At 43.5% G+C, this 13,439-nt stretch overlaps 1 protein-coding gene across 2 annotated transcripts; it reads left to right on the top strand.

Annotated features, from left to right (window-relative positions):
* The first annotated feature begins 4,080 nt into the window (after nt 1-4,080).
* Nucleotides 4,081-7,839, top strand: Rpl34 (ribosomal protein L34). 2 transcript variants are annotated; one of them, XM_021196418.2, is made up of 5 exons: nt 4,081-4,155; nt 5,328-5,401; nt 5,480-5,579; nt 5,771-5,874; nt 7,710-7,839. In XM_021196418.2, exons 2-5 carry the CDS (start codon nt 5,337-5,339, stop codon nt 7,792-7,794), a joined length of 354 nt encoding a protein of 117 aa, XP_021052077.1. In that variant the 5' UTR covers nt 4,081-4,155; nt 5,328-5,336; the 3' UTR covers nt 7,795-7,839. The 2 variants fall into 2 exon arrangements, with proteins under 2 accessions (XP_021052077.1, XP_021052076.1); XM_021196417.2 differs by having other exon boundaries at nt 4,136-4,353.
* Nucleotides 7,840-13,439: the final 5,600 nt, after the last annotated feature.

Below are 13,439 nucleotides of genomic sequence, written 5' to 3'. Positions count from 1 at the left end.
AAAAAAAAAAAAAAAAAAAAAGAAGAAGAAGAAAGAAAGAAAGAAAGAGACAAAAAAGAACTGCTGATTGTTGTAATTCAGTTTATACCTTCTTTTTAAAGTTTTCTGTTAGCATACAAAATAATGGTTTTACTATGCTGTTTCTTATATGTCATTGTACCTTGCTAGTCATTCTTACTGCCCCTCTTCTTTCTCCCACCTCAGTTGGCCCCCTTCATGCTCATTTATGTTTTCATAACCTGCACATACACACACATCTAAATCTAGATCTGCACATGAGAACAAACATGGAATATGTTCTTTTCTCCTTTGACCTTTTCTTGGCCCCTGCCTTTAGTTTCCATCTACTTTCTTACCATATAGTCCACACATGAGAGAAAACTTATATTTGTCTTTCTGACTTTGGCTTATGCTGCTTAATATCATCTCCAGTTCTATTTATTTCCCTGAAAATACTATAATTTTATTCTTCATTACAGCTGAATACAATCGTGTACATACGTGTAGGTGTGTGTGTGTGTGTGTGTGTTTGTGTGTGTGTGTGTGTGTGCCAATCACGTTTTCTTCATCTAGTCATCTGTTGAGAAGAGTTTAGGCCATGTTTCTATCTTGGCTGTTGTTCATAGTGTAACAGCAATCATGTATTTGACCTGTATCTTCAATAATGCTTTATGGAAGTCAAGTATGGAGCCACACACCTGTAATTCCAGCATTTGGGAAGCTGGGTGAAGACGAGTATGAATTTGAGGCGAGCTTGGTCTACACAGAGAGACCTTGTTTCAAAACAAAATAAAACCTATTTACAGATTCATTTAGACTTCTCTCTTTCCATATAGCATGACATAATTTTTTTCCACAAGTGTAACTGTTTCCAATGTTAATTACTGCATTTTTTATTGAAGTGAATCTAATATGTAAGCTTTGTCTTCAAAGCCACATACATATACTGATCTGTGCTCTGGCTTCCTATTTTGTTCCACTGGTCATGTTGTCTTTATCAGTTCCACGTTTTATTAACTCTTTATAATTAATAAATCTTAACCATGAAGATGGCATGTATGGACCATATTTTCTTCCACAGAGGAAAATTCTTGTCTTTTCTAGATTACATTTTATAGTCAGCTCATATGAACTTTGCATTTGTGGGTTTTTTGTTTTGTTTTGGCTTTTTTTTTTTTTTCGAGGCAGGGTTTCTCTGTGTAGCCCTGGCTGTCCTGGAACTCACTCTGTAGACCAGGCTGGCCTCGAACTCAGAAATCCACCTGCCTCTGCCTCCCAAGTGCAGGGATTAAAGGTGTGCACCACCACACCCAACTTTTTTTTTTTTGCATTTATGTAAAATTCACAAACCAATTAGGAAAGAATGGATGTTTTATAGTGTAAGTTTTCCTGAGTATAGTAATTTACCTTCATGTATTCAAGTCCTCCTTAATATTTTTGAAGATGATTTTATAGAGATTTGAATAACTTCTGTTAAGTCAGCTTCTAAGCATTTGACATTCTCTAAATTTATTGCAAATGGTACCCTTTACATTAGTGGTTTTCAACTTTCCTAATGCAGAGACACTTTAATATAGTTTCTCATTTTGTTCCTTCATAACTATAATTTTGCTACTGTTATGAATCATAATGTAGATATCTGATATTTTCAATGGTCTTAGGCAACCCCTGTGAAAGGGTCACTGAGAACCACTGCCTTACATTATTAATTCTATTTTGTTCCTGGTATTGAGAAGTGTAATTTATTGTATATTATCTTTCAGTTGTCTTGGTAAATTCCTCTATAACTACTTGTAATTTATACAAAGATTCTTTAAAACATTTTAGATTCATTTTATTTTATGTGTTTCGGTATGTGGTATGTGTGTATGTCTGTACTGTTTGTGTGTTTAGTTCCCACAACAGTCTGAAGATGGCATCAATCCCCTGGAATGGGAGTCAAGGGTGATTGTGAACGACCATGTGTGCTAGGAATTGAATCCAGTGCTCTGGAAGAGCAGTGAATGATCTTAACTGCTGAGCCAGCTCTCCAGCCCTGTCCTGGAAGACCCTTTAGATGCAATCATTAAAATGTTTCCATGAGTGATACGTATATAGCTCCATACAGATTCACAAACTTAACCCAGAAGTCAAGACGTTACGATCATCACTCCAGATATGTCCTCTGCCTTCTCTTCCTCCTTCTTTCTCCAAAGATAACACAGTCTGACCTCTGACCGTTCAAGGTCGCTCTTCCCATGTTCTTATATATATATATGCTGTCTCTTACCTAATTTTAATACCATTCATCCATAGTCTTTTTTAAAAAATTTTTAAAAATTAATTTTTTGTTTTGTTTTTTGAGACAGTTCTCTGTATGTGGCCCTGACTGTCCTGGGACAAGCTCTGAAGGCCAGGCTGGTTTTGAACTCACAGGGATCTGCCAAAAGGTGTGTGCCACCACTGCCCAATTATTTTTTATTCTTATTGCTACATAGAATTCCACTAAGCAGATGTATATAGATCAAGCTAGCCTTGAACTCACAGCAATCTACCTGCCTCTGGTGAGATAAAATCATGGGCTATCCATTTTTGTGAACACTATTTTTTAAATGAATGACTGGGTTGGTGCGGATTTAACTAAGGAAAGGGAAGAGGGAACATTCCTAACTGCGACTCTTATTTTAAATGAGCTGCAGATAGAGTTTTTTAATGTGATTTCTAAGTGCGGCTATGTTTATCTGCATCGAGATAGAGAGACTGGAGGATTTTCAGTGTTGACCCTTTTTCCTTTTGCACCATTGCTGGTCAGAATCTGTAGCGCTCCATGGAATGGAACACTTTATTAACTGTGTGCTTGTTAGCGGGTAGCTGATTATATCAGGGCATTACATGTTATGCAATAAAAACATGAATTGACTGGGTGTAAACACTTAGGTCATTAATTTGATAATATTTTTTTCTTTTTTAGGTCATTAATTTGATAATTTTTTTTTTCTTTTTTCGAGACAGAGTTTCTCTGTATAGCTCTGGTTGTCCTGGAACTCACTCTGTAGACCAGGCTGGCCTCGAACTCAGAAATCTGCCTGCCTCTGCCTCCCAAGTGCAGGGATTAAAGGCGTGTGCCACCACTGCCCAGCTTAATTTGATGATCTTGCCTTGGCATGTCTTCATTTAAAAATGAATAAGGAAATGTATTCATTCATTTATTCAAAATTAGGTTTGTCTCTCTACACCAGCCTTTATGGTGGTGTAGATGCCTGCCACAGAGACTGGAGAGATTTCACAGTGGGAAGAACAGAGACCACAGGCGCATACAGGACACCTAGTTTCTTGACAAACATGGCCGAGATAATGGGCTCTTCTTTCAAGTCCAAGGAAGGTGTTCATTACTTTTGACAACATGATGAAAACCAAGGACCCACAGTGTAAACGTTCACATAGACATTTGGAGGTCGCTGGCCCCCTCTGGTCCTCATCTTCATCTCAGCAGACACAACTTTACCACCCAGGCAAAGCCTCAAGTAGTCGTTTGCCCGTGATCATAAATTAACCACCATTTAGGGCGCCCTGGCTCTCTGTAAGACTTGGAGGTTAAGCGCTTTAACTTCGGGATAGCTTTTGATCAGAGCGCTGCCGGGGTATTTAATAATAATCTTCCTTTTGGAGACTCACGGACTTGCCCAGAGTGAGATGGCTAGTATTTAGCAAATGCTTGGTTAAAAGTCTGTAAAGTGTGCGCTCGGGCTGAGTAACAGAAGAAGAGGTGGAGAAGCAGAAGGGCCCGGGTTACCTTACGGGATGCCACAGAGATTGAAAACCAGGTCTAGTTACCCTAGGCTAAAGGCATCGCGGCCCTTGTTTTCTCTTAGGGAAGTGGGGACGCCTCCCCTGTCACTCGCTTCGGCTCCCACCAGGGACCCGACACTTCATTTCTCACGTGACGTGGTTACAAGTGGCGAGAGAACGCGCCCACCTACGGAAGCCGCACTACACATCCGCCGCCCGACGCGGCGCCACCCACACAGGTCCCCCCCGCGTCCGCTTCCGTACAACATGGCGGCGCGCTCGCGGACGCGCCGCTTCCCCTGACGTACTTCCTGTCCGGCGCCGTCACACTTGACCTCTGAACCCGCCCGCCCCTTCCTTTTCCTCTTCCTGGGACGGTGCTTAGAGGTATGGTAGCCTTCTTCTGCTCTGTGTGTTTTGCCGTTTACGATCCGTAGCCATCCGAGGCGTCAGGCGGGCGGGACGCCCTTGGGGACGGGGCTGTCGCTGGGGTCGGTGGTGAGGGACGAGGAGAGGCGCGTACCAGTCGGGGCCTCGGCTCGGTAGTTTCGGGAAGCCCGAGATCAAAGCCCGGCTTCCGAAGCGGTGAGTGGCGGGGGCTCCGCGCGCCCCCGGCCGCCGGCTACGGCGAGCGAGAGGCTGAAGTCGTGGTCGTGACGCGCTTTGCGAGGGGACCGCGGCCTCCGGCTGCTCCCCTGGTGCTGTCTGCCATGGTGGCGAGTGAGCGAGCGGGACGCGGTGGCAGGGGCGCCGGCGGCGGCGGAGCCTGGCTTGGGTAGGAGGCTAGGAATCAAACAGTGGCGGCTCAGGACCCTTGCCGCTGGCCCGGGTCCCTTTGGGTGCTTGGCGTTTGGGCGCCTGTTAAGTGGAAGACAGGTCAGCCCGTAGCGCTTCTAGATCAACTCCAGCCATTCGTCCCAGGACTTGAGACGTCAACAGCCCACTTTAAAACGAAGCCGCCTGAGTGTGACGCTCTTTTCCGGCAGGTTGAAGGTCCGGATTCCAAAAGGCAGCATCGCTGCCGCGGGCTGGAGGGTCGTTTAGTAGCTGGGTCTGTTAAGGAACGAACGAAGTAGGGTTTTAAACAGCACGAAACGCGGCCCCATTAGTAAACAGATTCACTTCTCCAGGATGCTGCTTTGGGGCAAGACCTAGATAGTAATGATACCTTACCTGCTGCCGGCACTGTGAAGGGTGGGGTGGTTCAGTGTCTTCATCCTACTGGTGGTTGCTGTATAAATTAGGGGAAAATTCTGTCTTAGAGCCCAGGAGCTGGCCCAGTATTGCCAGCAAATGGCACTGGTGGGGGTTCACCCAAGAGTCCCACTTGTCATCCTTTAGTGTTACCAAAGCCCGCGATCAGGAGTCTACCCAAGCTCCATACTTGTCTACCAGTGAGAAAGTGTCTGGTATAGGCCTCTCTAGTTTAAATGTGGGATTCTTTAGAGCGGGGCCTTCGTAAGAGCACAGTGTGAATGAGTGTGTATGTGAGTGTAAGACATAATGCTGATGCTTTGACCTTTATGGTGAAAAGTGATTTTATTCTCTCTAAATTTTAGGCACTCAGGATGGTCCAGCGTTTGACATACCGTCGTAGGCTTTCCTACAACACAGCCTCTAACAAGACTAGGCTGTAAGTATTTGCAAGTTTGAAATGGCTATCGTTGCTCTCTCTGTGATATACTGAGCTACTTACAATCTCCCTTCCTAGGTCTCGAACCCCTGGCAACAGGATTGTTTACCTCTACACCAAGAAGGTTGGGAAAGCACCTAAATCCGCATGTGGCGTGTGCCCAGGCAGACTGCGAGGGGTGAGTGTCCTTTGAGAGCCTTAATCCCTCGGTAGGTGGACTATCCCTGGTCCAAAGTAGCCAGTGTGAGAAATGACCTGAATGGCTTCCGGGTAGAGTGGTAGATTTCTCTTTGTAACCTAGTTCCCAGTTACTAGGAAATGTCTTTCTACTTGAGTATCTTAAGGTAATCATGGTCTTTGTTAACACAGGTTCGTGCTGTGAGACCCAAAGTCCTTATGAGATTGTCTAAGACAAAGAAGCACGTCAGCAGGGCCTATGGTGGTTCCATGTGTGCCAAGTGTGTCCGTGACAGGTGAGTGAGGGACCAAGGCAGGCTGTGTCTCTTGCACGGCGTGTCAGCAGGTGGAGTCTCCCCTTGACCCCTAGGAGAGGAGGTCCCTTATAAAACGTGTTCCTGTTGTGTCAGAATTTGGGGGTGTCTTGAAAGTAGCGCTGGTTTACAGAGAGCAGACAGGACAAAGATGCTGAGTTCGTGTTTGACAGTAGGCAGCCGGGGAGGAACAGTGCTGGTTCGGGTGACCGGGGAGGTAACGGGCAAAGCTAGAAGACTGAAGGGCTTTAGCCTTAGATGGTGGGAACAGGTAAATCGCAAGCAAACGCTGAGGGTCTGGCTTAACAAGATGAAGGTTTGGGATATACAGAAGCTTTTTAGGCGGCAAGTGGGATTTGCCCTTGCCTTGCTACCTGATGCTATGGCCTAGAGAGGGTTTGGTGGTGGGGGGTTTAAATTTTTTGGATAATGGAAAGAGTGCAAGGATGGTTGTGGTTTATTTGCTGAGATAACATTTTAGAACTTCTGGGTGGACTTTCTGGGTAGGTGGGTTTGTTTGGGGGAAGAAACCAGCACTTCCTGTTTCATACTCACAGTTAATACAGTGCTCAGTGTCTGAGGGGAGAATGGGAGGGTTGGTGAGGGGGAGACTTCAGAGCCGGGGCTGGACTCTGGCTTGTCTGGTAGTTTTACAGAATGCTCTGACCAAGTGGGTTTTTCGTTTCTTGACAACAACAATCTGCCTGCCCTGTTTGTGGTGGTTTTCATTGAAGGCCTAGTACCTTAATACAGGCACAGGGCAAATGTTCTGATGCAGGCCATCTGAACTTCATAACGTATAGCAGGGAAATTTCATGCAGTTGCATGAAATTTGAGGCCAAACCTGAATGATGCAAACAGAAAGGATTTCCAGACTCTGGTGTTTGACCTGACACAGGACGGATGGGAGGTGAGGGGCTGGGTAAGGTGGTGAATTTTGAGCTACATGGATTTGCTTGGCATATTTGGTTCATCCCCTACAGAATCTAGATTTGGACCTAACAAGATGGGAGGCAGAGGCAGGCAGATTTCTGAGTTTGAGGCCAGCCTGGTCTACAAACTGAGTTCCAGGACAGCCAGCAGCCGGGGCTATACAAAGAAACCCTGTCTTAAAAAAAAACAAAAAAGAAAAGAAGAGATGGCGTCCTTTTCTTTGACACACACACACACACACACACACACACACAAGTTCTAGTTAACAGCTGGTAGCTAGGTTTTATGGAAAACCATAAAGTGATTAAAACATTATTATTCTGATAATATGTCCTGGATCCTGATGCGAGAAATAATGTTAGTCAGAAACTGTCTTAAGTGGTGGTCTTGTCTTGGGTATTGTGTGTTAGGTTTCTGTTGCTGTGATAACTGACCACAGGTGACTGGGGTGGATGTTATTTTGCACTTGGAGGCGCCAGTCCCCTCACTGAGGGGAGTCAGGCCAGGAGCTGAAGCAGAGGCCATGGGGAAGGCTGCTTGCTGGCTTGTTGTCCTTGGCTTTCTCAGACTGCCTTCCTGAAGCACACATTCACCGGCCAGTGTGGTACTCCCTACAGGCCAATCTGGAGACATTTCCTCATTGATGTTCCCTCTAGCTTGTGCCTAGTTGACAAAAAAACTTGGCCAGCACAACCCACTTATTTTATAGTTGATCATGAAGCAGTCAAGACTACTTGGGATTGGAGAATAGTCCTCCACAAATGTTCATGTAACTTCATAAGCTTTGTGAAATTTTTTTGTGCATTTTTCTAGGCCCTTGATTGCTTTGCTCCATCCTACAAAGGTAACTTTCCTGTATTAATAACTGGTTTGTTTCTCTCTAGGATCAAGCGGGCTTTCCTTATTGAAGAGCAGAAAATCGTTGTGAAAGTGTTGAAGGCACAAGCACAGAGTCAGAAAGCAAAATAGATCTGCAACTTTTCTAAGTAATAAAAATCAAGACTTGGTCTACGCTTCCGTTATCTGTGATTTGTTTTAGGACTAATTTATAATTATATTTATAATTGGTTCCTTTCTCTTAAGGAGATAGTGGCTGGAAGTCACTGGATACTAGAACCTTGGGTAGTTCCTCTGATTAGGACTGGTCCTTCTGTTCAACTCTTAAGGACACTTAGACCATTTCTTATATCTCCTTTATACTGTCAAACCAGGAACCAGCCTCAGGCTGTTTTGAGTGAAATCTTAAACTTTTTAAACCCTCTTGGACTTAGAGCACCTACAACAACCCAGAATGTTTCTCGGATTGTGATTTTCCTTGCGTTTTCTCCTGGTTGTGACATTGAAATTTGGGCTGATGCTCACTGAATAAATTTTCTGAAGCTCCTTAAGGCTAAGAGAACTAATAATGGTACAAGAGCCATACAAGACCTACTTTTATTTCCAAGTGTATTTTTCTGTTGCTCCACATTTAGCCATCACCTCTTGAGCTGGCGATATGATGGGTCTACAGAGGGGTTTTTTCATGGTAACAGAGGGTAAAAGGCAGAAATCTACTGCATCTGTGCAAGCAAGTACCAGACATCAGTCTTTAAAAAAGCAAAACATGGTTCTGAGTTTTGTTTGAGACATGTTCTGACTGTATGGCTCAGCTTGAACTTGGGGTTCTTAGAGTAGAAGAGCCCCTTTATAACTTCCCCAGTACTAATATTCTAGATGTGTGCCCTGGTGCTTGGCAAAGAAGGCAGTTTGTAGAAAGGTTAGAGATCCCAGAAAATGGGTAATGTCACATTAGAACATTCTCAGAGTTTGAAAGGTGGCTCAGAATAAAAGCATGGCCTGAGTAGAATCCTGAACACCTTTAAAGCCTGGCAAGATGGTGTCTCTGGTTCCAGGTGTTGATTGGGAGGGTGTGTAATAAAGGCCCGCTGGCCAGCCAGTGTAGCCAGAACTCCACACTCCTGGAACTGGAGAACTGGACAATACTTAGTAATGATCTGTGACCTAAGAAGGTTTATACAAGAAACTAAAATGGGAATAGCCTTGGGTTCTTCAGTTAACCTCTTCCATGACAGGCTAGTGAGATGGACTATGGTGTGTTCAGTTTTAAACTTAGAATTGATTACTTGTTTGTAAATCTACAGGCTAGTTTTTTAAAAGCTTGAAACCCACACTGGAAGGGCAAGCCTCGCCTTGCCAGCTCTCGGTTAGTCCAGGCCTACTATTAATGTTAGGTTGGGCAACTTGACTGAACACAAACTTTTTTCCCTTTTTATGTATTTTATTTTTAATGATATGTTGGTAGTATGTACCTGTGTGTTTAGGTACCCTCAGAAGCATAGTGTTGGGTACTGGGTATCAAACTTGGGTCCTCTGAAAGAGCAGTAACAACCTCTTGAATCCTGTCAAATTTCAGCCAAATTTTAAAAGGGGGGGGGGTAGCTGAGCTTTGAGAAAGCTACTGTATTAACATGATATATTTTACAAGCTATTCATTTAACCTGTTCTAAGTTAAAGGTATTTATACTTTTCTTAAATGTCTTTGTCAACAATTTGGAAAGTATAGAAAACACCTTAATTCACTACTTAGAATATTAGTGGATATTTTTCCCTTCCATTTTGTTTGTAAGGCAAAAAAGATAATGACAAAATTGAAAGCATGTATTTTTATTTTTATTTCCCTCATAGAACTCCTGATAGAACTTTTCTGAAATGCCTGTTAATATCTTGGTATGACCATAATTTAAATATTTTCTTTCTTTTGGGAAGTCAAGCTAGTACCAGCTTTCTGTGACTAGAAAACCTGTGAATACTTGCGAGTCTGTTTTTTCCGGCCTGAAGTACCATACTTATGATATTGTGGTGTGAATATAGTACTAACTCTATATCCCAAGTCACCCAAGTGGATTTTGTAACTGCTGTTTCAATTTGGCAGGGGTGGGGGTGGGAAGTCAGGTTTTTATTGAATCCAGTTCTGTGTGTGACAAAGTAGTCTTGACAGGCCCCCTAAAAGCCCATATGAATGTACTCAGTGGTTTTCTTTTTAAAGTCTAGGATTTCTCCTTCCATTGAATTGCTTATAAATTTCATCAGAAGGTTTAAGTGACTCTTTTACCCATAAAAGCAGAAAAATCTCCATATGTTTAAGCAAATCAGGTTTCAGCAGCCGAGTATTAATGGCATACCATTTTTAGCCTGATGATTGGCCTGAAACTGGCTACCTCCAGGCATAACTGTAGTTTCCATGGAAGTCAGTCTGTAGGTCATGATGCTACTTAGGTCTGAGCGTTGGTTTTTCTCTAGGGTGCATTACTTGGTGGTAGTGATCATTATTTTATAATTATTGGCATCACCGCTACCTCATCTTGGCTTGTGAAAACAGTTGTGCGTCTCTGTAACCCTGAACTGCAGTGTGCGGAGAATGGCATGCTACACAGCCCTTTTCCCTGGAGCTGGGTGCTGAGCACTGGCCCACCCCACTATCACATGGTCTGTTACCACTGATTATACAGGATTGGACTCCATTCAAGAGCTCTATTTAGTACTTAACTTGATAAAGATGTGCGCTTAAAATTCGTAAATAGTTACTAATAACTTGATTCTGTAAATCTCAAGGTTTAATTTTGGCTTCTCTGTTGCTTTGGGGCAGGGAGATGTTTTGTCACTTTATCCCTGGCTGACCTGCAACTCACTATGTGTATATATATACCAGGCTGGTCTCAAACACACAAAAATCCTGCTTCTGCCTCCAGGTGCTGGAACTAAAGGCATGCACCACTGTACCTAACTAATTTTGAAAAATATCCCAAATAAACCATCTGTTGAATCCAGTTCTGTGTGTATAGAAGTAGGGGTAGTAAAAAGTCTTTAACTTTACACAATGAAAGTTGAGTGTGGTGATGAGGCTTGGATTGAAAGTCAGGAACAGAAAAGTTCACCTTGTCTCTGAGCTCCCTTTCTTGGCTTGCACTGCTGTAACAGCCGTATACCTGGCAGCTTAACATTACTTTTCAGGGTTGAGGCTAAGGTCAGAGTGGCAGCCAATTCAGCATCTAGCAACACTTCTTGGCTTGTTCCTTTTTTTTTTTTTTTTTTTTTTGCCTTATGACAACTCAGGTTTTATGACCTAATTTCTTCCCCAAAGCCCAGATCCTATGACCATTCCTTTGGAAGCCCGTTCAACACACACATACTGAGGATATAGATACTTCAGCCTATAATGCTTCCCAAGTTAATATTTACAATACTGAGTCAAAAATTGCTTCTGGCCTCCCAGATCCCAGCAGCCCGTCATTAGCAGACTTTGTGTTAGTATGGTGAACATAAAGGCTTGTACGAATGGTTCCCCCACTCATTTATATTCTTTTCGTAACGGGCCTTAGTGCTCTCTCATATTCATTCAGCTGACACTTAAAAACTGCTAAGAAGTGCTGAGGGTAAATACTGGTAGCCAGCAAAGCCACAGAGCTCTGCCCTGCCTCGTGGAAGACAAGTTTAAACACACACACACACAAAATGAAGGGAAAGCCCTGATGTGAAACCAAGGAAGGAGCCTAGTAGGAACCAGGCTTTTCTCTAAGTAGTATGTAGGTTCAAGGTAAGGATGAGCGCTGAGCTGCTAACCAGTAAGCAGTGCATTCCAGACAAAGGGACCGACCTAGGCAAATCGCAGGAGTGAAGAAGCAGCTCGCATAAAGACACAGTTAATCCAATGCAATGCTGTTCTCAGTGTTTACAGCCCCCAAGCCTGCAACATGGAAACATTACCAGTCACAAGGAACATCCCTGTCACCATACAGATTTTAATAACAGGGCCACATCTGTGATGCTTTTCCCATCCTGCAGGAGATCAGTGAGAAAGAAAAGCTTTCTATACTGCTTATTTCAGCAAGGTCGAAACTCCCTTTGCATTATGGAATATTTAAATTACACAGAGCCCTGGGTAATTTGCACAGTGGCCTACTATGCTATTGAGGAGGGAAAGGATCAAATGTATTGACTGAAATCCCCTGACATTCATCTTGCTTCTACATTCTGTGGCCCATGCAAACAGCCTGAGGGCTCTGCTCGCCGACTCTCTCTGGGGTTAGAAATAAGCCTACAGCTTGGTGTGCCTAAAGCACAAATGGTCTTGAAGAAAATTCAGATATTTACTGCATTTGAGTGTTAGTCATGCAGAGACTGTGGAACACATGGTGCCTGACAGACTTTCCAACTCTTCCACCGTAAAGTGAAAGTAGCTACAGACAGTGTACACATGAATGGGTGTAGCTGTATTCCAATAAATCCCGATTATCAAAAGCATGTCAGATTTGGCCCACAAGTTGTTGTCTGTGGACCCTATACTTTATGATTCCACTTCTAGCCACAATACCCTCTTAATGGCAATTGCAGGACTGATTTCTTTCTTTCTTTTTTTTTTTAAAGATTCATTTATTATATGTAAATTCACTGTAGCTGTCTTCAGACACCCCAGAAGAGGGCGTCAGATTTCTTTATGGATGGTTGTGAGCCACCATGGGGTTGCTGGGATTTGAACTCAGGACCTCCGGAAGAGTAGTCATTGCTTTTGCTCACTGTGCCATCTCTCCAGCCCAGGACTGACTTCAAGTAAGACCAGAGTATCGTTCATTGCCTTGTTAGAGCTCATCAACCCGAGGGTGGTAAGAAGAAAATGAAGGGACTTCGTGTCTTCATCCCACTTAATTTTGCAGTGATCGGTTATAGGGTACCACATGGCTAAAGCTGGTGTGCAGTGTAGCAAACAGTACTTGCTGGCACACTCCTTAAATGTTTTTGGAAAGTAAAGTATACAGACCCTGTCAAATGTTTAGATTGCCATCTAAAACTTCCTGTTAGGAAGTCATTTCTTTTCTTTTCTTTNTTTNTTTTTTTTTTTTTTTTTTGAGACAGGGTTTCTCTGTATAGACCTGGCTGTACTGGAACTCACTNTGTAGACCAGGCTGGCCTCGAACTCAGAAATCTGCCTGCCTCTGCCTCCCAAGTGCTGGGATTAAAGGCGTGCGCCACCACGCCCGGCCAGAATGTCATTTCCAATGGAGTGGAGGTTTGAATAATTTTTAAAGATGTGTTTTTTATTTTATGTATATGAGTACACTGTCGCTGTATTCAGACACAGAAGAAGAGGGCATCATATCCCATTACAGATGGTCGTAAGCCACCATGTGGTTGCTGGGATTTGAACTCAGGACCTTTGGAAGAGCAGTCAGTGCTCTTAACTGCTGAGCCATCTCTCCAGCCCCGTGAATAATTTTTAAAAAGAAGGTATTTTTATTTTATGTACATTGCTGTTTTGACTGCATGCATACCTCTGTGAGGGGTGTCAGATTCCCTGGAACTGGAGTCACAGACGTTGTAAGCTACCATTCGGGTGCTGGGAATTGAACCTGGGTCCTCTGGAAGAGCAGTCAGTGCTCTTAACCGCTGAGCCCTGTCTCCAGCGCTGTTTGAATACTTTTAAAGTAAACTGTTCCACCAACTTTTCAATAGCTTGAATGAAGCTACACTGACAATTTTAAAAGATATAAATGGGCAGTTGAAAGTTGTATATTGATCCCTTGCCCCAGACATACCACCATGGCAATTTTCCCCATAGA

Source organism: Mus pahari, chromosome 4 (assembly GCF_900095145.1).
Source record: "Mus pahari chromosome 4, PAHARI_EIJ_v1.1, whole genome shotgun sequence".
In the NCBI taxonomy this organism is placed as follows: Eukaryota; Metazoa; Chordata; class Mammalia; order Rodentia; family Muridae; genus Mus; species Mus pahari.
Note: the sequence above shows the minus strand (reverse complement) of the source record. Positions and strands in the feature narration are given on the sequence as shown.